Source organism: Protobothrops mucrosquamatus, unplaced genomic scaffold (assembly GCF_001527695.2).
Source record: "Protobothrops mucrosquamatus isolate PMUCROS unplaced genomic scaffold, P.Mucros_1.0 scaffold_269, whole genome shotgun sequence".
NCBI classification, from domain to species: domain Eukaryota; kingdom Metazoa; phylum Chordata; class Lepidosauria; order Squamata; family Viperidae; genus Protobothrops; species Protobothrops mucrosquamatus.
Genome location: NW_015386345.1, coordinates 9,161 through 29,614, shown reverse-complemented (window position 1 = coordinate 29,614; position 20,454 = coordinate 9,161). Strand labels below are relative to the sequence as shown.

The 20,454-nt window shown below is 43.0% G+C and overlaps 1 protein-coding gene across 1 annotated transcript in view; it reads left to right on the top strand.

Moving 5' to 3' along the window:
- Window positions 1-14,095, top strand: part of WHAMM (WASP homolog associated with actin, golgi membranes and microtubules) — a 21,370-nt gene extending 7,275 nt beyond the window's left edge. Inside the window, exons 3-12 of the mRNA XM_029287240.1 lie at window positions 621-794; window positions 2,707-2,857; window positions 3,950-4,119; window positions 5,641-5,806; window positions 7,237-7,424; window positions 8,747-8,833; window positions 10,640-10,735; window positions 12,134-12,189; window positions 12,481-12,593; window positions 13,641-14,095. Coding sequence (XP_029143073.1) covers window positions 621-794; window positions 2,707-2,857; window positions 3,950-4,119; window positions 5,641-5,806; window positions 7,237-7,424; window positions 8,747-8,833; window positions 10,640-10,735; window positions 12,134-12,189; window positions 12,481-12,593; window positions 13,641-13,939 — 1,500 coding nt within the window. The 3' untranslated portion in view covers window positions 13,940-14,095. The remainder of the gene's footprint in view (window positions 1-620; window positions 795-2,706; window positions 2,858-3,949; window positions 4,120-5,640; window positions 5,807-7,236; window positions 7,425-8,746; window positions 8,834-10,639; window positions 10,736-12,133; window positions 12,190-12,480; window positions 12,594-13,640) is intronic.
- Window positions 14,096-20,454: the final 6,359 nt, after the last annotated feature.

Genomic DNA, 20,454 nt, shown 5'->3' with positions numbered 1-20,454 from the left:
GACATGGCTCTTCCAACAGGCGGGATTGGCCTAGGGAATTTTTAGTGGGGTTTTTAAGAGAAATTTTAATTATATAGGCCATAGTAATATTTCTTTTTAATTTGGTTTTAAATTAGGTATTTATTGTAGTATCTGTTTTATAAGGCTGTCAGCCGCCCTGAGTCCGGTAAGGAGAAGGGCGGGATATAAATGGAATAAAATAAATAAATAAATAAATAAATAGTGTACATTTAAAGTGACAATGAAGTTTCTATTCTATTCTATTCTATTCTATTCTATTCTATTCTATTCTATTCTATTCTATTCTATTCTATTCTACAATCTGTCTATTCTATTCTATTCTATTTTACAATCTTTCTATTCTATTCTACAACCTGTCTATTCTATTCTATTCTATTCTACAATCTGTCTATTCTATTCTATTCTATTCTACAATCTGTCTATTCTGTTCTATTCTATTCTATTCTATTCTACAATCTGTCTATTCTATTCTATTCTATTCTATTCTATTCTATTCTATTCTATTCTATTCCATTCTACAATCTGTCTATTCTATTCTATTCTATTCTATTCTATTCTATTCTATTCTAAATTCTCAAACTTTATTACCATCTTGGCAGGTTCTCCACAAGCACAAAGATGCTGTTAAACTGGTAGATTTAATGGAGCTGTACAAGGAAGAAGAGGAAGCTTATTGGGAGCTGGTTACTGTGGCAACTGAATTCTATCAATATTTATTGTTACCTTTCCGAGACATGAGAGAACTGGCCACATTATATAGACTTGAGATTCGGGTAAGTTTTTATTCTTTAAAAAAAACAAAAAAAACCCAAAATTATTCCAAGTCTTAAGGATGTACAGATTTCAATCACCATAGCTTTTCATATTATAAAATATCCCTTCAGAAATTCCCACTTTTGTACATTAGGTAATAGTGCCAAAAAGTTGATATCACCTTTTCATCTCGCTATCCTGCTTTTTTGAGTTTTAGAAATTCTTCATTCCGACAAAATTAAAAATTCAAGGGAGATGTCAGAAAAAAACAACCGGGGCTTACAGTGCATCAGCACCAAATGCAGGTTTGATTTGGGATAGGCCAGTGGTGGTGAACCTATGGCACGGGTGCCAGAGGCGGCACTCAGAGCCCTCTCTGTGGGCACGCACACTGTCGCCCCAGTCCTAGGCCTTCAGCTGGGTTTTATAAAACCTTTTCGCTTTAGGCCTCCGCCACCATGTGCAAAAAAAAAAAAAAAGGTTCAATCAATCAATTTCAACTTCTCGCGGGAAAAAAAAAGATCTTGCAAAGTTGGAATTGATTGATTGAACTTTTTAGTCCCACCCAGTCTGCCGTTACCACCACAGCCATGCCCACCCAATGGGCCACACCCACCCGGCACCCGCCGATGCATAAGTGGGTTTTGGGTTGCAGTTTGGGCACTCGGTCTCTAAAAGGTTCGCCATCACTGGGATAGGCAGTCTGCGGCCTTTGTGTTTTGCTGAGCAATATTTCCCCTGGAGATTAATTTCCAGAGGTTCCCCCCCCCCCCCGTGCGTTAACCCACCCTCTCCTGATAAAGTTAGAAATCTCGTGGGAACAACTCATTTGTGTGTGAGAAAACTAAATTTTGTTTCTTGAAAACCAACATGTGGGCTACGCGTGTTCATTTCAAACAGTATCACTTCTGCTTTCTTGGAGAATCTGCAATTTATGGACCACAAGAATCGGGACTCCATCTCTCTCACGCTTGTCCCAAAGGTGCTTTTTTTCCAAGAGGCAATGGGACTTTCTTCTTTTTTTTTTTCCTTGAAAACATTTCACTTCTCATCCAAGGAGCTTCTTCAGTTCTGACTGACTCTGAGGATACCAGTAAACACCCAAATGGCCTCCACAACTCCCAGAGAGCTAACAACTAACCTTCAGAGTGCTAACAACTAGATGACTGCAAAGAATATAAATCCGTCTGTTCCTCACCATTCAGTCAGAACTGAAGAAGCTTTTTGGGTGAGAAGCGAAATGTTTTCAAGGGGGAAAAAAAAGACGCAAGAAAGTCTAGTTGTCTTTTGAAAAAGCAACTTTGGGACAACCGTGACCTGGATGATTGAGAATCTCCAGAGACATCTCTCCACCTTGGAACCTGTTTCCCATTTGCATAAGACATAGTTGTTCTGACCCAAACAGAACACAGGCTGGTGGCTAGCCAGGTTGTTCAATCCGAGGCAGACAGACCACTCAATAGAAATGATTTTAAAACAGATAATGTTTATTGCAGAAGAAATACCTGGATCCACGAGGTTACTCCTGGCTTAACACCTCTCTGTTCATTCCCATAGGTAAATTGATGTTGGATTTTCCCCTCTTCTGCCCAAGCGTCACATGGTGGGATGATTATGGGATCTCCAGCCATGTGGCTGGATGCCATGAACAAGATGAACAAAGACCCCCATGTGGCTAGTGTCCAGGAAGTTTCTCAATGCCCTTTAGAAACTCCTCCCACTGACCTATTACTAACATACTGATACATGCTCTCTAGTTAGGGTTACATAGAGCTATACGAGGTTACATAGAGCTATACGGTTCAGAATAATAGTGATGAATGAAGCTGTGTTAATAGATGAATGCAGCAGCTCTAAGAGCAGCCTCTTGGTGGTGGGAATTGATGATCGGCACCAGTTTGAACGGAAATGTTAAAATATCTCTCCTGGCAGAAATCCTTGCAAGCCAACCGACTGGGCCCCAGAAGGATAGAAGCGTTGCAGAAAGAGGCGAAGGAATGGACCGACCGAGCAGAGGAAGCCGTGTGCTCCATTCAAAACGTCACAGTTGGCTACTTCAAGGAAACCGTGACTGCACTCGCAGGTGAGAGGGAAACAAGCACAACAGACTTTCATTCAGAAAATCTAAAGTGGTGGCCGTGATGGCAATATAGGCCAGGCTAGGAGAGCAGGTATAACCCGAGGTATGGTGTATGGAAAATCAGTGCTTTTGGAATCTGTTTGCTTCCTTCTCCTAAATATATTGAAATCGAGAGATTGTAACAATTGCTTTCCTCAGCAACTCCTAGTTCCGTTTGTTGTTGTTGTTGTTGTTGTTCTTCTTCTTCTTTTCTTCTTTTTCTTCTTCTTTTCTTCTTTTTCTTTTCTTTTTCTTTTTCTTTTCTTCTTTTCTTTTTCTTTTTCTTTCCTTTTCCTTTTTCTTCTCTTTTCTTTTTTTTTCTTTTCTTCTTCTTCTTCTTCTTCTTCTTCTTCTTCTTCTTCTTCTTCTTCTTCTTCTTCTTCTTCTTCTTCTTCTTCTTCTTCTTCTTCTTCTTCTTCTTCTTCTTCTTCTTCTTCTTCGTCTTCGTCTTCTTCCTCCTCCTCCTCCTCCTCCACAAAGTTCTGGTTCTTGCCCTTCTTGTGGCCTCAGCCACAGTTAATTTCTTTCCATCTTTTTCTGGGTCTGCCTTGTGTTCTTTGACCTTCTCTTTTTGTATATTCCATTCATAACAAACTGCCTGGGAAAGCCAAGGGAAATCATCAAAACAATTAAAAAACAAAAAATTAGAATATTTCGGACACCCAGAAAAATACGGCATACTCCATTTAATCCTCCAGGGAAAGATTGAAGGCAAACGAGGTCCAGGCAGAAGAAGAACATCGTGGCTTCAAAATCTAAAGGACTGGTTTGGCCCAAACTCAGCAGCATTTTTTCGTGCGGCTGCGGATAAAAACAGGATATCCAACAGGATCGCCAACGTCCGATAACGGATATGGCACAAGAAGGAGAAGATTCATAACAAATGTTTAAAATGAATTCTTAGAGTTGTTTAGAGTACTTTATTGGGCCATATCATTTCCCGTTTTATATACCTTTAAGATGCTTGCCTTTTCCTGGAGAAGGAAGTGCAAGATTCTTTTTTAGCCAAGCCGAGACTTACTTGTGCTTCATTTTTCTTTCGTACTTGTTCCTCAGCAATGCACAAACAGATGGAGCAAGATCAAAAGCGATTTGGCCAGGCTGCCTGGGCCTCGGCGTCTCCAAGATTAGAAAACTTAAAATATCTGCTAGCAAAAGAAACCCTTCAGCATATGAGAGCCAGAGAATTGTGCCTGAAACACAAAAGAGTCGATATCAGAAAGCAGGTAAGGATATTTCTCCCACTCCCTGTTCCCCACTCCCTGTTCCCCTGCATCCATACTCTGATAAAACTGTGATAAGAGGCTTTCAGAGTAGATTACAAGAGGCTTTTTGTGACACAGAATGTCCATTTGCTGTAATAGCACTGAAACTGAAAAAAAAATGGGCAGAACACCAACCAGTGAAGTCAAATGTTAGAAAAATACAACTGGGACAACGGAACTTGATTATACTTAGGTTTTCCTTATTGCATTTGCGATGGATTAATCCAGGGGTCTTCAAACTTGGCCCTCTTTTATGACTTGTGGACTTCAACTCCCAGAATTCCTCAGCCAGGCATGCCTGGCTGAGGAATTCTGGGAGTTGAAGCCCACAAGTCATAAAAGAGCCAAGTTTGAAGACGCCTGCTCCAGGCAGTCCAGCAAGATATCATGGCTGATGATATCAAAAACCATCAAGAAGTCTAAAAGGGTCAGAAAAAGTGTACTACCTCCATCCAGCTCATCTAGGACAGGGCTTTTCAACCAGTGGTACGGGTACCACCGGTGGTACATTGGCACCTGGCAGGTGGTACGTGACCATCCTAGAAAAGTGGTAGCGGGGCAGGGGAATGAGCTGAACCAGTGGCAGCATCGCACAAGCCTGAGCGAGAGATGGCTGGAGCTGCAGGACTGTCAGGGCTCAGCGGAAGCACCAGGATCAGTGCCCCTTTCCAGCTGATCGGCACTTCTTCGGGGCTTTTAGGGCTCAGTGGAAGCGCCAGGATCAGCGCCAGGCTCCAGCTGGAAAGCAGCACTGATCCTGGCTCTTCTGCTGAGCCCAGAAGAAGCGCCGATCAGCTGGAATGTTGCAGCATCTCCAGGGTCTTGTGATTTACATTCAGATGCTTGGCAACTGATTCATATTTATGACGGTCACAGTGTCCCAGGGTCATGTGAAGTGACCAAAACCTGCTGCAACCACCCAGCAGATGGGGGGGGGGGAATAAAAGCCAAACACCCCGCACCCCCGCTGCCAATCCTCAACAGAAATGCTCACAACAATGAAAACCTCGGACAGGAGGAAGAGCGCAGCTGGGCGGGCAGGCAGGTGTCTTGCTCAGCTGTGGCTTGGGGGGCACTTTTTTCAGTGCCATTATAACTTCGAACAGTCACTAAGCGAACTGTTGTAAGTCGAGGTCTACCTGTACTTTATCACTTTTTTCCTTTTTGGGGGAGGGGTCATCACGTTTTTGACACCTTGCTAGGCGACTGGTGGTACTCGGATGTTGCCATATCCTAAAAGTGGTACAATGGGTGAAAAGGTTGAAAAGCCCTGATCTAGGAGAGCATGCAAAGCCATATCTATCCTATGCCTGGATCTGGATTGGGACTGAAAATTAGGATCCAGATAATCCCACATCTTCCAGAATGCTACAGAGTTGTCCACCATTATCATCTCAACCAGCCTCTCCCAAAAGGTCTCATTTTGCGTGTAATATTCGTGGCCTTAAAGTTGTTTCCTGTTTTGTTTGGAAATTTCCCAAGATGGAGACACTCGGCGAGCAGAAAAATGACGTGGCTCAAGTGGAAAAACTGGAATTAGAGTATTATGAAACCCAGTTGGAGCTGTATGAGGTACAGTTTGAAATACTGAAGAATGAAGAAATGTTGTTGGTTACGCAGCTGGAGACTTTGAGAAGGCAGATCAAAGGTGAGGACTGAAGACAGAATATATTGCCTGGGCTTGCTTTGCATTTTAATCTCAGCCAGGCTATTTCTCGTTGGCCCTCAATTAAAACAGGAGAATTCTTCCTTTGCTGCATTTCTGCAATAAATGCATTTCTGGAGGACGGAGGGGGTAAAGGCGTGGGGGAAAAAAAAAACATGTCAGAGAAAAGTGCAGTGGAAAATAGGTAACATTTATCTACAGAATCTGCCATTTAAATCTGACTGTTCCAAATTTAAGATTCTTTTAAAAACCACAGAAAAGAAACTACAAAAAAAGGAGGTTTTTAATTTTTCAATCTCTTAATTATAGCCCGGCCTTAAGGCACTGCATTATCTAATTCCCCGGGTCCCAAAGATGCTTTTCTATAAGGCAACTAGACTTTCTTGTGTGTTTTTTTTCTTTGAAAATATTTCACTTCTCATCTAAGAAGTTTCTACAGTTCTTCAAAACTGACGAAGCTTCTTGGATGGGAAGTGAAAAGTTTTCAAGGAAAAAAACTCCAAAAAAGTCCAGCTGCTTTTGGAAAAACCTCTTTGGGACAACCTTGACCTGGATGATTGAGAATCTCCACAGACATAATTCCCCAGGTATTACTAATGCAATCAAAACATACCAATCTGGAAAACACAAAATAAATCTTCCTCCAGCAGCTTGTTGAAACAGGCAAGATAGAGATGAACTGTCACGATGGAAGCCCCGCCCCTTTTGTAAATATATCCCCATTGTGCCCGCCATTTGCAGATGCCACTATTCTCCACTTACAGTGGATGCATATGGAAAATCAGTCATTGCTCCTAATATTGATCCATTAGGCACTAGATCAGTGGTTCTCAACCTGTGGGTCGGGACCCCATTTGGGGTCGATCGACCATTTGGGGTCGACAAGCAAGGCTGTCCGCCATTTTTTTTGTCCACCATTTTTTTTGTCCGCCATTTTTCCCCCCTTTTCCGGCGGGTGCCTTACCTCCCTTGGGCTGGGCCAGCTGGTGGTCGGCCTGCTCCGTCTCTGCCGCTTGCCAGCTACGCCTCGGTCGGCGCAGGGGGCGGAACCACGCATGCGCGGTGCTCCCAGGCAGGGAAAGTCCTTGACTTATGACTGGTTGGGTAGTCCTCGACTTACGACCGGTTTAGTCCTCGACTTACGACTGGTTTAGTCCTCGACTTACGACTGGTTTAGTCCTCGACTTACGACCGGTTGGGGGTCACAGCATTAAAAAGGTTGAGAACCACTGCACTAGATACTAGATACTATATTAGTGGATCTGAAAGACTTCTGGTTGTTTACCATATGCCCCAAGTCTTCAACTGGAGTTAAAGGACCACAACTATCAGCGAATGTCTTTGAGTTTTCTAGCAAGGCGGTAAAGCTGGCAGGAGAGGTTTACGTACTGAAATCCTTGCTCCTTCTATAGAGATCCAAGATGAAGTGATTTATTATGACACCTGTGAAAACTCTGAGGAATTGGAAGCTATGGATCGGGCCCTGGAAGAAAGCCGTGCCTCTTCTTCTGAGGTGGCACGGCTCAGGCAGAAGACCCAGCAGCTGGAGACAAAACGGGGCATTATCTGCTCCAGGAGAGCATATCTCAGGAACAAGAAGGTAACTGGTTCAGAAAGAGGAACCTTTGACAAACGTGGCACATCTGTTGAGTCTTGGGATGCTTCTGGATTCTTCTTGAAAAAACAACAACAGAATTTAGGCGGTGGATTTCCCACCTTGGGAAAACAGCATCTCCTAGACCAGAGGTCCCCAATCTTTTGGGCACCAGGGACTGGTTCCGTGGAGAGAGGTTTTTCCATAGACCAGAGAGTGCATGGTTTTGTGTGCTGCCAGTATCCCACACATGTGGCTTTGCTTGTTTGTGTGGACCGGTTTCTGACATGCCACAGCCCAGTACTGGTCCGCAACCCGGGGGTTGGGAACCCCTGTCCTAGACCTAACATCTCTAAACTATATGGAGTTCAGATGTTGCTGAACTACAGCTCCTAGCATAACCATCCCATATTATGATGGAACGATCCCGGAAACCAAATTAACCAATAAGATTGGAGGATCACAAGCTGTCTGAGGATAGCTGAATTTGGATCCCTGTTATCCATAACTCCAGGATTTCAGACCCTGTAGCTCCTATTGGGTTTTTTTTTTTAAATGTGTGTAAATTAAACACTAGGACAATAATTCATACATTAGAAAACAGTCTAAAAATATGGACTTGGGAATCCGGGCAGAAACGTTGATTCTTTTTGCATGGAATTTGTAGAGCTGTAAAAAAAAGAGGCTTGATGGATTTCACTTGGCCTGGCATTGGGGGTGGCTGTTTGCCCAATGATTCCTTTTGTTAAGGAATAATTATTAAGCAAAGTGGGGGCAGGGGATTAGTGCCTCCCTTGGGTCAGGAGATAGGATCAAAGGCATGAAGGAGGCCCAGTGTTAACCTACTGCTGATTAACAGGAGCTAAAGTACATACAACCAGTTAGCAAGAGTCTGTACGTAATCTAACCCTTTTCCCCATGCAATATAGATCTAACTAATGAGAGTCAGTTGAGAATCAGTTTTTCTTGGCTGGAAGTGACCATTAGAGATTCAGTAGAATTTTTTTTTCCCAACATGATGCTGGCCCACCGAGCTCCTGATTATCACCAGTTGGGAGAAACTCTTCAGAATTTCGAACAAGGGTGTTTTCCAACCCTACCTGGAGATGGAACAATTTTGTTCGCAAATGATTCTAAGTTATGTCTTTTTCCCATAATCCTTTGCGTGGGGGCTTGACTTTTTTTTTTTTTTTTTTAAAAAAGTTCAGGGCAAGTAGAAAGTTGCAAAACTATGAACCTGGCATTCTGATTCAGTGGTAAATCATTTCCCCCTGACTCTTCAGATTTCGGCCCGTGGAATTTTTACGCTGGTTTCTTTCCTCTCTCAGGACCAATGTGAAGAGAGCCGGCGTTTGAGGCTGCAGCAGGCACAGGAGACCACACGCTACTTCCAGCAGCATCACAGCGTCCAGATTGTATGTATCGAGAAGGGGAAAGTAGAGAGAGCGTTCTGTTTCAAGTTATAAGAGGGGTCAGTGTGGTCTGTGCAAAAAAAAAGCAACAAAATGCAGACTTTATTTTTAGTTTAGTTTAGTTTATTTTGAAGGCAGTCTAGGTAGCCTTCATAATACAGGATGGCTATGTGCCATTTCAAAACCGAAAAGGCACCCGTTAATTGGAAGCTGTAGTACCCCACAACTTGATGGGGGTATAGATTGATATAGACTGATATAGACTGCCCCAAAGAAGAGGGAGTCAAGCTATTCTCCAAGGCGCCTGTAGGCAGGACAAGAAGCAATGGGTGGAAACTGATCAAGGAGAGAAGCAACCTAGAACTAAGGAGAAACTTCCTGACAGTTAGAACAATTAACCAGTGGAACAACTTGCCTCCAGAAGTGGTGAATGCTCCAACACTGGAAGTTTTTAAGAAGAGACTGGACAGCCACTTGTCTGAAATGGTATAGGGCTTCCTGCCTGAGCAGGGGGTTGGACTAGAAGACCTCCAAGGTCCCTTTCAACTTTATCATTATTATTATTATTATTATTATTATTATTATTATTATTATTATTATTATTATTATTATTATTATTATTATTATTATTATTATTATTCTAAACTAGGCTTGGACTGAACAAGCCGCAAATTGCATGTAGCTCCCAGATAGACACTTTGCTCATTTCCAGAGCTCACATTTTAAAGATTTAATGGCCTGGGGGCAAAATAACAAGTAAAATATATTAAATATATTTTACTTGTTATTTTGGCAAAGTGGCTCAGTGGTTAAAGACGCTGAGGTTGTCATCTGGAGAGCTGACACCCCTGAGCACTGCACTGAACGGGTGAGCTCCCGTTCCTTGCCCCAGTTCTTGCTCACCTAGCAGTTTGAAAGCCTGTAAATGCAAGTAGATAAATAGGTACCACTTTGGTGGGAAGGTAACAACTTTCTGTGCACTTTAGAATATAGTCATGCTGGTCATATGGCCATGGAAATGTCTTGGGATGACGCTGGTTCCCTCAGCCAAGAAACAGAGATGTGCACTGCACTTTAGAGTCGAACACAACTGGACAGGAGACACCTTTACCTCTTTAGAGTGATTCCATTTATATATTGCTCTTAGCTACAGACTTTCAATTTTCTGGAGTTTGGAGCTGAGAGCACAATTTTACTTTCTGTCCATTTCTAAGCAAGGCTTCATTGTGTGCGCATTGGTTTTCTCCAAGCAGATATACGTTAGGATTGCTTACGAGTGGGTGGATCTCATGGGAAATTCTAACAACAACAACAACAATTATAATAACAACATTTATTTATGGTCCCAGACCAATAAACGAGAATCTAAACAAGGTAATCAACTGTTAAGGGAAGAGGTATTTATGTAGACTCATAATTAATTCTATATAAATTCCAGGGCTGGGCAGCACTTTTTTTTTAATGCTTCATACAAGAGTGCAAATATAGCATCTGTCTGTAACTCCTTAAAGCAGCCACACTTTTTTCCTGAGATTGCACATCTGCCTTTCACAGCTGCTTTCAGGTGTGGCACTCAGGTGTGGCAGATTCCAGAGCAGTTTTTTGGAAATCAGATCAGAAATACTGCACAACACCCTTAATTTCTCCCCTTTCCCTTTTTCCTCTTCCTCTTCTGCCTTCCCCGAGCCCATTCCATAATTTAGGCAATTTGTTACCCTCCCCCTTAACATTGCAATGTTTGAAACTACTTAGTTGCACTGGAAACAGAGTTCTATATGTGTCCGTTAAGGGTTGTCATTCAACCTGCAGAAAAGAGAGATGAGAAAAGAAGATGAGAAAAAGAAAAAAGCCTGGATAAAGGAGGAGCGGCAGAAAACTCTGGAGAGGCTAAAATCATTCAAGGAGGCAAGTATCACAATTTATCTCGTTCTTCGGCACTCTTGCAGAATATTTTGCTTTGGAAAATAGAAACAAGGACTGATTATTAGTGGCCTGGCCTGGTCAGCCGCAAGGACAGCATCAATCATGAGATAACAGCTCTGGATTTAGGAACCACAAGGAGGGCATCGATAGGTCTTGCGCAGAATTTAATCAGTGTCACGTTGATGCAGCTATGCTCCTGTGGTTTAGGGAGAGAATATTGGAATGAAAGCACAACGGAAGTGGCATGTACAGGAAAACGATAAAGCTCATCTTTCTACACAAAGAGCTGCTTTAACAGTGGTGGTGGTGGGGGAGAATGAGGTCTTTTTAGTTGCTGCTGGGCTGCTGTCACGCCTTCTGGATATAACTCTAAATAAGAGACTTGCTAGAACAGATTGAAGCTCCACCTAGTTTACAGTCATGTACATCAAGTCATAAACTAAACAGACAGGGCTGGGTTGAAAGAATCATACTAAGCCAAAGAGAAACATCCTCAAGGTCAACATTCATCCAGCTTTACATGTCAAAACAGATGACACTGTTAGGCCTTCCACTGAGCTGGCTGAGCATGTTATGTGAAGACCATCAGGACTCTTAGAAACCCATGGGATATGGAAAACACATCTATGGGTTTGTCTATGGCAGTGGTGGTGAACCTATGGCACGGATGCCAGAGGCGGCACTCAGAGCCCTCTCTGTGGGCACGCGCGCCGTTGCCCCAGTCCTAGGCCTTCAGCTGGGTTTTATAAAACCTTTTTGCTTTAGGCCTCCGCCGCTGTGTGCAAAAAAAAAAAAAAGTTCAGTCCATTTCAACTTCTCGCGGGAAAAAAAAAGATCTTGCAAAGTTGGAATTGATTGATTGAATTTTTTAGTCCCACCCAGCCTGCCGTTACCACCGCAGCCACACCCACCCAATGGGCCACGCCCACCCAACGGGTCATACCCACCCAATGGGCTACGCCCACCCAGCACCCGACGATACATAAATGGGTTTTGGGTTGCAGTTTGGGCACTCGGTCTCTAAAAGGTTCGCCATTACTGGTCTATGGAGATTCTCAATCATCCAGGTGATGGTTGCACCACAGGTACTTTTCCAAAAGGCAGCTGGACTTCTTTGTGTTTTTTTTTTCCTTGAAAAACATTTTGCTTCTCATCCAAGAAGCTTCTTCAGTTCTCAATGAACTGAAGAATCTTCTTGGATGAGAAGCGAAAGGAAAAAAAAACCCCAAGAAAGTCCAATTGCCTTTTGGAAAAGCACCTTTGGGATGTCCAAGGGTTTGATGGCCACAGTGGACTAATTGCAGCCAGCTCACCTTTTTTTCAAATCGGGCTGCTGGTTCATGGGCAGTTTCCCCAAACTGACGCCTTCTCACCTTGCAGAAATGCCCTGCGGAGTTTGTGCTAAAGACTTCCCGCTCTCAGCCCGTCAACTCCAAGCAGGCTGGACCACGACGACCTCCCGCAGTTTCCCCACAGGCTGGTTCAGTCAGAAAGGGTCCAGCTGCCAAGCCATCCAGGAATGTCCATCCGGCACAAGTCAGGACTTCCAAAGCACCATGTCGGAAGCCTTCCAGAGATGTTCCCATCCAGATTTTTGTGCCACCACGTGGGCCGGAGCCTCCCAAGGAAGGAGGTGGTGGGGCACCCCTCTCTGTGCCCCCACCCCCACCTCCTCTTCCTCCTCCACCGCCACCGCTGCCAAGTGTCCAGACTGTTTGCCTCAAAAGCACAGGCGCCCAAGATAAACCACGGCCTCTTGTGTGCAAAGGCTCGGCTAAAGAAAATACTTCCCTGGAGAAAGCAGATGTTGCATCCAGATGCCCAACCAAGAATTATACAGGTAAAGGGATAGAGCGCTCTTTTTCTTCTGCACACACACACACACACACACACACACACACACTACAGGTAGTCCTCAACTTATGGCCACTGAGGCCAAAATTTCCTTCCCCTGTCCTGACCACTTTCTACAGGGGGACGATCATACAGCATCACAGTCTGGTTTGGAGACATCACTGCTTCAGACAGGAAGGCGGTACAGAGAGAGGTGAAAATGGCCGAAAAGATCATTGGCAGTTCCCTCCCTCCCATCCAGGACATGGCACATAAGCGTTGCTTGAGCAGGGTCTGTAAGATTATCTGGGACACTACACATCCTCTTCACAACCTGTTTTCCTTGTTACCTTCTGGGAGGAGGGGACTTCGTGGTATCCGAAGCAGAACATCCAGATTCAGTCACAGTTTCATTCCATACAGCATTAACCTTGTAAACTCTCAAGCTTCCTCCTTCCATTATGCATTCAAGATGGACAGTGATTAATATTTATATGTTACTTATATGTAAGGGTGTAGGTCTATACATATGTTGTATATAATATGTTTAGGGGTGTGTCATGTATGTGTTTCACTTTGAGAGCGGGCAACTAAATTTCATTTTTGATGTGTGCCATTGTGCCCACAGTAAAAAAAATGACAATAAAGGTTATCTTATCTTATCTTAAAGTGAGTTTCGCCCCATTTTACTCTTGCCACCTCAGTTAAGTGAATCACTGCCGTTGTTAAGTTAGTCACACGCTGGTTAAGTGAACCCGGCTTCCACACTGACTTTGCTTGTCAGAAGGCCGCCAAAGGGGATCACGTAAACGTGACCCTGGGAGGCATACAATAAAAATAGAATATCAAAAGAAACAAGCCATACAAAATATTCCACAATAGTTGGCCGTAAAATAAAACAGAATGCTACATCTGGGAAATTATAGACCGATAAGCAGCTCTGTTTTTGACGAAACCAGGTTTGTAAGTCCACACAAGGCTGCCTGAGGTAACCTTCTTCTCAGATTTATTTATTGGTCCAAGAATGACATTGTTTTAACTTGTTCCACCTCAGGGACCATGGATGAGGTCTTGGCTTCCCTCAAGCGTGGCGAAGTCCTCCTTCGCAAAGTGGACCTGCCCCAACAGGCACCGTCCAGCGGCAACTCTCTCAATGACAGCATTCTCGCTGCCATTAGGCAGGGGGTTAAACTACGGAAGGTCAATCAAGAGCCCAAGGAAGGTGTCGCGAAGGGTTCCGGCAGTGAACTGGAGCAAAGCATCAAGGCAGCCATCCAGAGGATTAAGAAGGTCTCAGCTGACTCGGATGAGGATGAAAATGGTGACTGCAGCAGCGGGGAATGGAATTGTTAACAGAGCCGTGGGCTGGTTAAAAGTTCCTCAGAAGCTCATGAGGGATTCTTGGGTGAGAAGACAGCTAACCGAAAAGGAGTGCCAAACGGGAAGTGTGGTTTGTGGCCCAACAAGTTGGCTATTGCCTGCATGAATTGGGCATCCCAGAATTCTCAGCAACACTATGGAGTTTTGGGGACAGCTGAAGAAGTGTAGGAAATGCTCCTCGATCAATGTCAGACGTTTCCAAGCTGTCAAGTAAATGTAGGACAAATCTTTTACTGTCACCGAGCTTTGTGCTTTGAAGTTTGCACATTTTCTTTCTCTCTCTCTTTTTTGCAAGGGGATCACAGCACCCCTTAGGGGATCAGGGGTGGTGACCATTTAATTTAAAAATCCCCCTTGATCCGAGCCCAAACTTTACACTACTGTATGGAAACACTATTCATTTGATTAAGCCTGTTCCAAAACCGTTTATTAAAATTGTCCTAGGAGAATGAATTACTTCTCAGAAATTACTCCTCAGGTGCATGGGACAGAGATAAATTATTGCCACGCGACACGTTTGAAAAAACAAAACAAAAAACTTCTACGTGTTCTTAGATCAGTGAAAGGTGAACTCTTTGGATATCCTTTTCTATGAAAATATGGACCTGGTTACACCGAATGTTTGCTGACTAGAAGGGTTTTGGTTTAAATGGAAATGGCTTCTTTCAACATAGCCAAGACAGGGAGATCTGAGTTGATGGTAATATATGTGGGAGGGATTGGGTGCCCTTGTCAACCACAAGGAAAATACGAACCAGCAGTGTGATACATCTGTAAAAAGAAAAGTACTGATTTGTCTCAGCACAGAGTTCAGAACATAAAAAACAACAGATCAGAGGAGAGCTATCAAGATGATGAGGGGTCCAGAAATAAAGCTCTATGAGAAAAAATTAAAAGACTGGGGTATGTTTAGCAATAGCAATAGCTCTTAAGACTTATATACCGCTTCACAGTGCTTTACAGCCCTCTCTAAGCGGTTTACAGAGTCAGCAACGTGCTCCCAACAATCTGGGTCCTCATTTTACCAGCTTCAGAAGGATGGAAGGCTGAGTCAATCTTGAGCAGGTCAGGATCGAACTGCTGGCATTTGGCAGAATTAGCCTGCAATACTATAATCTAACCCCTGTGCCATCACGGCAACAGTTTAGCTGCAGATGAGACATGACACTTGAAGAAGGTTATATAGAAAAGGGAATGGCCTTATTCTCTGTTGCTCCAGAGAGCAGGACCAGTGGTTAAAGCAACAAGGTGGTGGTTTAGATTAGACATCAAAGAACTTCCAGACTTTATGAGTTGTCATCCAGACCTTCTTCACTGGAGATCTTCAGATGGTGGTTGGTTGGTCATCAGAAATGTCTTAGTGAAATTTGCTCCGAGCGACGGATTTGGACTAGATGACCTTTATGGTTATTTCCATGATCCTATGCTTTCAAAATGTGTATCTGCTTTTACATTTGGCTGTGAAAAAAATATCAAAAGTATTATATAAGAAGGTAGAGTTTATGACTTCGAGTGGGGGTTGCTAACCCAAACAATTGCTGGGCACTCCTGCTTGTTTGAACAGCTCCATCATTAACTGTGATGAAGAATCACCAATCAATAGTCTGCTTCCCTTTTCCAGGATAATTTCACCTCTCCAAGCTAGCTTCATTTGGTAGATGAGGACCTCAACTGTACCAATAAAGGAGAATATTTATTGCTCAGGTTGGAATAAGGGGTCGTTGCTGCTTCTGAGTTTGGTTGTTTGCTTGCAGATATTTCATTATCCATACTAGATGACATCATCAGTGTTAGCCTAGTCTAGCACTGATGATGTTCATTGGGTAATGAAATGTTTGCAAGAAAATAACCAAGCTTGGAGATCACCAAGCCCCCCCCACACTCCTCAACTGTAGGAATAGCTCTCAAAACAACACTAGCCAGATTATTCATCTCCTTCCAACTTTTGATGATGGGAGCTTCAAAAAACTAGATCACCAATTTCCCATCAGTATGGAATGAGTGAATTCAAGGATATAGGATCCTCTTGAGCTGTTGAGAGCAAGGCATCCTGAGATGGGTGATGTATCTGAATGTCACCACACCAGAAACCCTCCTGGAAGTGTCTACACCAGGGGTCTTCAAACTTGGCCCTCAGCCAGACACGCTGGCTGAGGAATTCTGGGAGCTGAAGTCCATAAGTCATAACAGGGCCAAGTTTGAAGACCCCCGCTCTACACATTGTACTTGGCTGCCTCAATGAAGGAATAGGGTCTTATTTGTATCAGGCTTATTGCATTTGCCAAATTCCATCTTCATTACCTTCACCGCCATCCCACTGACTAGGAATATTGGCTGAGATGAGAAATAACGTATTATTTAATGTATGCTTCGTCTGCAATGGCCAGAATCTTAAATTGAGCCATGTCGAAAATGAACTTCAACTTTCATGTCAGAATAGATGGCGTATCTCATCTCTTTTGCCTTGTTTCGCATTTCTGTATATTTCTTGTGACCCTGCCAGTGTGCCAAATGCAAAATCTCTTCTATTTGGTGAAATATATTCTTGATCTATGTCAGAATGTTCCAAGCTTGATTGTGTTGAGACTTTTTCTCCAATACCTGTTGTTTTCCATCTGTTTGCAATGTCAGTGTTAAGTTGTACCAGAAGGCTTAAAATGAATTCTTAATCTTTTTTAAATTAGCAGTATTTCTAATGCATCCGAAAAGCCAACGATTGTAAAACTAACCATTTTCCAGCAGAGTGTTATAACACATGTCTGTTTGTATCTGTCAAGTATTCTAATGTATAAGAGGAGCTAACTGAATCTCTAGTTCTTGAGATGGTTTTCAACTGTAGCTCTCACAATCTCTTATGCTAAAATCATGGACACAGCACTAATGAAAAATATATATATTCTCTTTGACCACTTTCTAAAACAGCCATGGGTTTTAAAGTTAATGTTAGTTAATTTTAAAGGATTTACCTTGTAATAAATAGCTTTCCAATCTAACTTGGACAGAAAATCCTTTCAGAACTTTGCAAATGTAAACTCTTTTCCAATTCATAATGTGTATTTGTTTCTAAATTTACAAAAAGTGTACACCAATAATCACTTTTAAGACCCAATATGGTTAAAACATACTAATTTGACGCTTTTTTACATTGCCAGTGATACCCTCCATCTTTGAAGACCCTGGAATAATGTATGTTATGTTGTCCTCAGCATAGTAGTTTGTCAAACACGATGCTCAGATGGAGACATACAGTGCTTGTGTGTATCTACTCAAGAGTAAGCACCACTGAACTCCTTGGGAATTATTGGCAGCTGTGTAGTCATTTTACTTTTAGTGTTTTACTTGTTGCGTGTACTACTCAATGTATCTACTCAACTCTTCTGTATTCGGAAAACTGCTGCCGATTGCTGATTTTTCTTTTTAGAACTCAAGAGATGGAGTACGTCTAAAAATATTTTATTCACTCCCTTTGGCAAGTTCGGTGATGCATTCACAAGACTTTCCCTCCATCTCCGTGGGTCTACATCCATCCATTCTTCCTGTTTTGCTTGTCTCGGGTTTTGGTTTGGAGAAATGAGTGCCTAATGCAATTTTCTAGAAGGATAGCAGTGACAGAAGTCTGTGCCGAGGTTATTTAAGTTGAGGGTTTAAAATAGAAATGAGATAGCCTTAAAAATCCTTGATAAAAACCCAATATGACTCCAGCAGCTACATAGAATAACAGAATAACAGAGTTGGAAGGGACTTTGGAGGTCTTCTAGTCCAACCCCTGCTCAAGCAGGCAACTCTATACCATTTCAAACAAATGGTTGTCCAGTCTCTTCTTAAAACTTCCAGTGTAAGAGCACCCACAACTTCTGGAGGCAAGTCGTTCCACTGATTAATTGTTCTAACTCCTCAGTTCTAGGTTGCTTCTCTCTATTAGTTTCCATCCATTGCTTCTTGTCCTGCCTTCAGGTGCTTTGAAGAATAGCTTGACTCCCTCTTCTTTGGGGCAGCCCCTGAGATATTGGAACACTGCTATCATGTCCCCCTTCTTCATAAAACCCAATTCCAGCAACCGTTCCTTATATGTTTTGGCCTCCAGTCCCCTGATCATCTTTGTTGCTCTTCTCTGCACTTAAGAGAAAAGGCCAGTCCATGTAAAAAACCATTTTACCACAGAAAGTGGTTTCCTTCTTTCTCCATTTTGGTATTTCCAAAACTCTGCAGAGGCAGAAAGTCTTTACAATGCCCTGCTGGAAGATCGGGGATTTAAAAAAATAAAAAATAAATAAATCAGTGGCAACGTTGGGAAGGGAATTATGAAGAACGTAAATCATTTCTCCAACTCTGAGGGGAAAAAAAAAATCAGCTTTGTTAGGAAACACATCCTAGCCAAAGCAGAGAATACAGAACAAATGTTAGCCTTATTTAACCTGCTCTTCAACAGAATTACCAGGCAAAGATACTGAATTAATCATAACAGGAGGCAGACAAAGGAATATAAGCATTAGACCATTTAAAAAAGCAATTTTGTTCCATACTTTCTGGATGACCCTTAGGATTTCAACTGCCCCATTTCTCCCGAATATATATTTAGTAAAGAAATATTGATACTGGTGCTCCTAATGAGAGATGCAGTAATTTAAAAATGGTGTAATCTCCAGTTCAGGGTCACTTGAAGAAAAACAAATGTCTGCCCAGGTTATCATTGTTTTTATTATTTCATGAAGCATCACATCCAGTCTAAGCTCCAAATCTTGGCTTCAGACANGCCAGCCGACACTGCTTGGCCGACGGCACCCTGAGGAGACCCACTCTGTGGGAGCGTACCGGTCTGTGGGAAGGAATCTGCGGCAGAAGGCGGTCTCGGAGGTAACCGGGTCCTATGCCATGAAGCGCTTTAAAGGTGGTAACTAACACCTTAAAGCGCACCCGGAAGGCCACTGGCAACCAGTGCAGCTCGCGCAGCATTCTATTCTACTCTACTCTACTCTACTCTACTCTACTCTACTCTACTCTACTCTACTCTACTCTACTCCTGTTCTATTCTATTCTATTCTATTCTATTCTATTCTATTCTATTCTATTCTATTCTATTCTATTCTATTCTATTCTATTCTACTCTACTCTACTCTACTCCTGTTCTATTCTATTCTATTCTATTCTATTCTAAAGCAATCAACATAAATCATAACAGTATACTAAATAAAAGCAATCAACATAAATCATGAGATATAACAAGTTATAGTCATAAGAATCTAAGGAAATAGGACAGATGAGAAGGTAAGTAAGTAATTCAGCCCTTCTAGGTTGTTTGACATCCCAGGGCATAGACAGTGTTGTCAGAATTAGTTGTTTAACAGAGTGATAGTGATAGGGAGAAACTATCTTTGTGTCTGGTTGTTTCTTACTCCAGAATAACAGAGTTGGAAGGGACCTTGAAGGTCTTCTAGTCCAGGGGTCCCCAATCCCCGGTCCATGGACCGGTACCTGGCCACGGCATGCCAGCAACCGGTCCACACAAACAAGCAAGCCCCATCCATGGGATGCAGGCAGCACACAAAACCACTTACCCTCCGGTCCGCGGAAAAACCTTTCTCCATAGAACCAGTCCCTGGTGCCCAAAAGGTTGGGGACCTCTGTTCTAGTCCAACCCCTGCTGAAGCAAGAAACCCTATACCATTTCAGACAAATGGTTGTCCAGTCTCTTTTTAAACACCTCCAGTCGTGGGGCATCCCCAACTTCTGAAGGCAACCAAGCAGATAACCCTCTGCTAATTTCTGCACGGGAATCTGCACCAACACCAAGATTAAAAGAGATTCCGAAGGCTTGTTCCTGTTGCAGGTCTTAGAAATAGCTAAGACAGGATTAGAAATAACTCCTCACAGCGGGAATGGATTAGCAGTGAAACAGACTGCCTGCTCATGGGGAAGGAAATATGTCTCTTTCCTGTCTCAGTAATGCCTACCAAGTGAAAGCAGCATTTACAAAGAGAGTAGCTTTTAAAACAAAAGGTAAAGTGGATGGACTCTAATGACGTGTGAAGTCAGCGGACACCTCAGGCCCACTTAGGCAGCCACAGGAATCCAACATGAGCAAGAGGACCCTGCAAGAAAACAAGAAAAAGCAATATGACAAAATGGGCTACTGATCACAAAAGCTCTAAGAAAGGGGGTTAATCCCGGAGAGGCTCCCCGATTTGGTGCTTAGCCGAGAAAACAACGGTGCATTTGGGCTCCAAAGTGGGAGGAAGAGGATTCTGAGTCTTGTCAGGTAGGGACCTGATCTTTCCTGCTCTTCATTACAAAGCTACAGCTGGCGCTAGTTCCAATCGATATCATTAAAGGGTGAGTCACGGCAGCCTTGACATGCTCTTCAGACTAGCTCCAATAACAGTGGCCCAGAGCTGTAGAAGAAGCCACTGCAAATTATCAGCTACTCTGCTGCTCTCTTCACCTACACAGCCTCTCCCACCTCCTCTTCCCAATAAGCCAATTAAAATTAG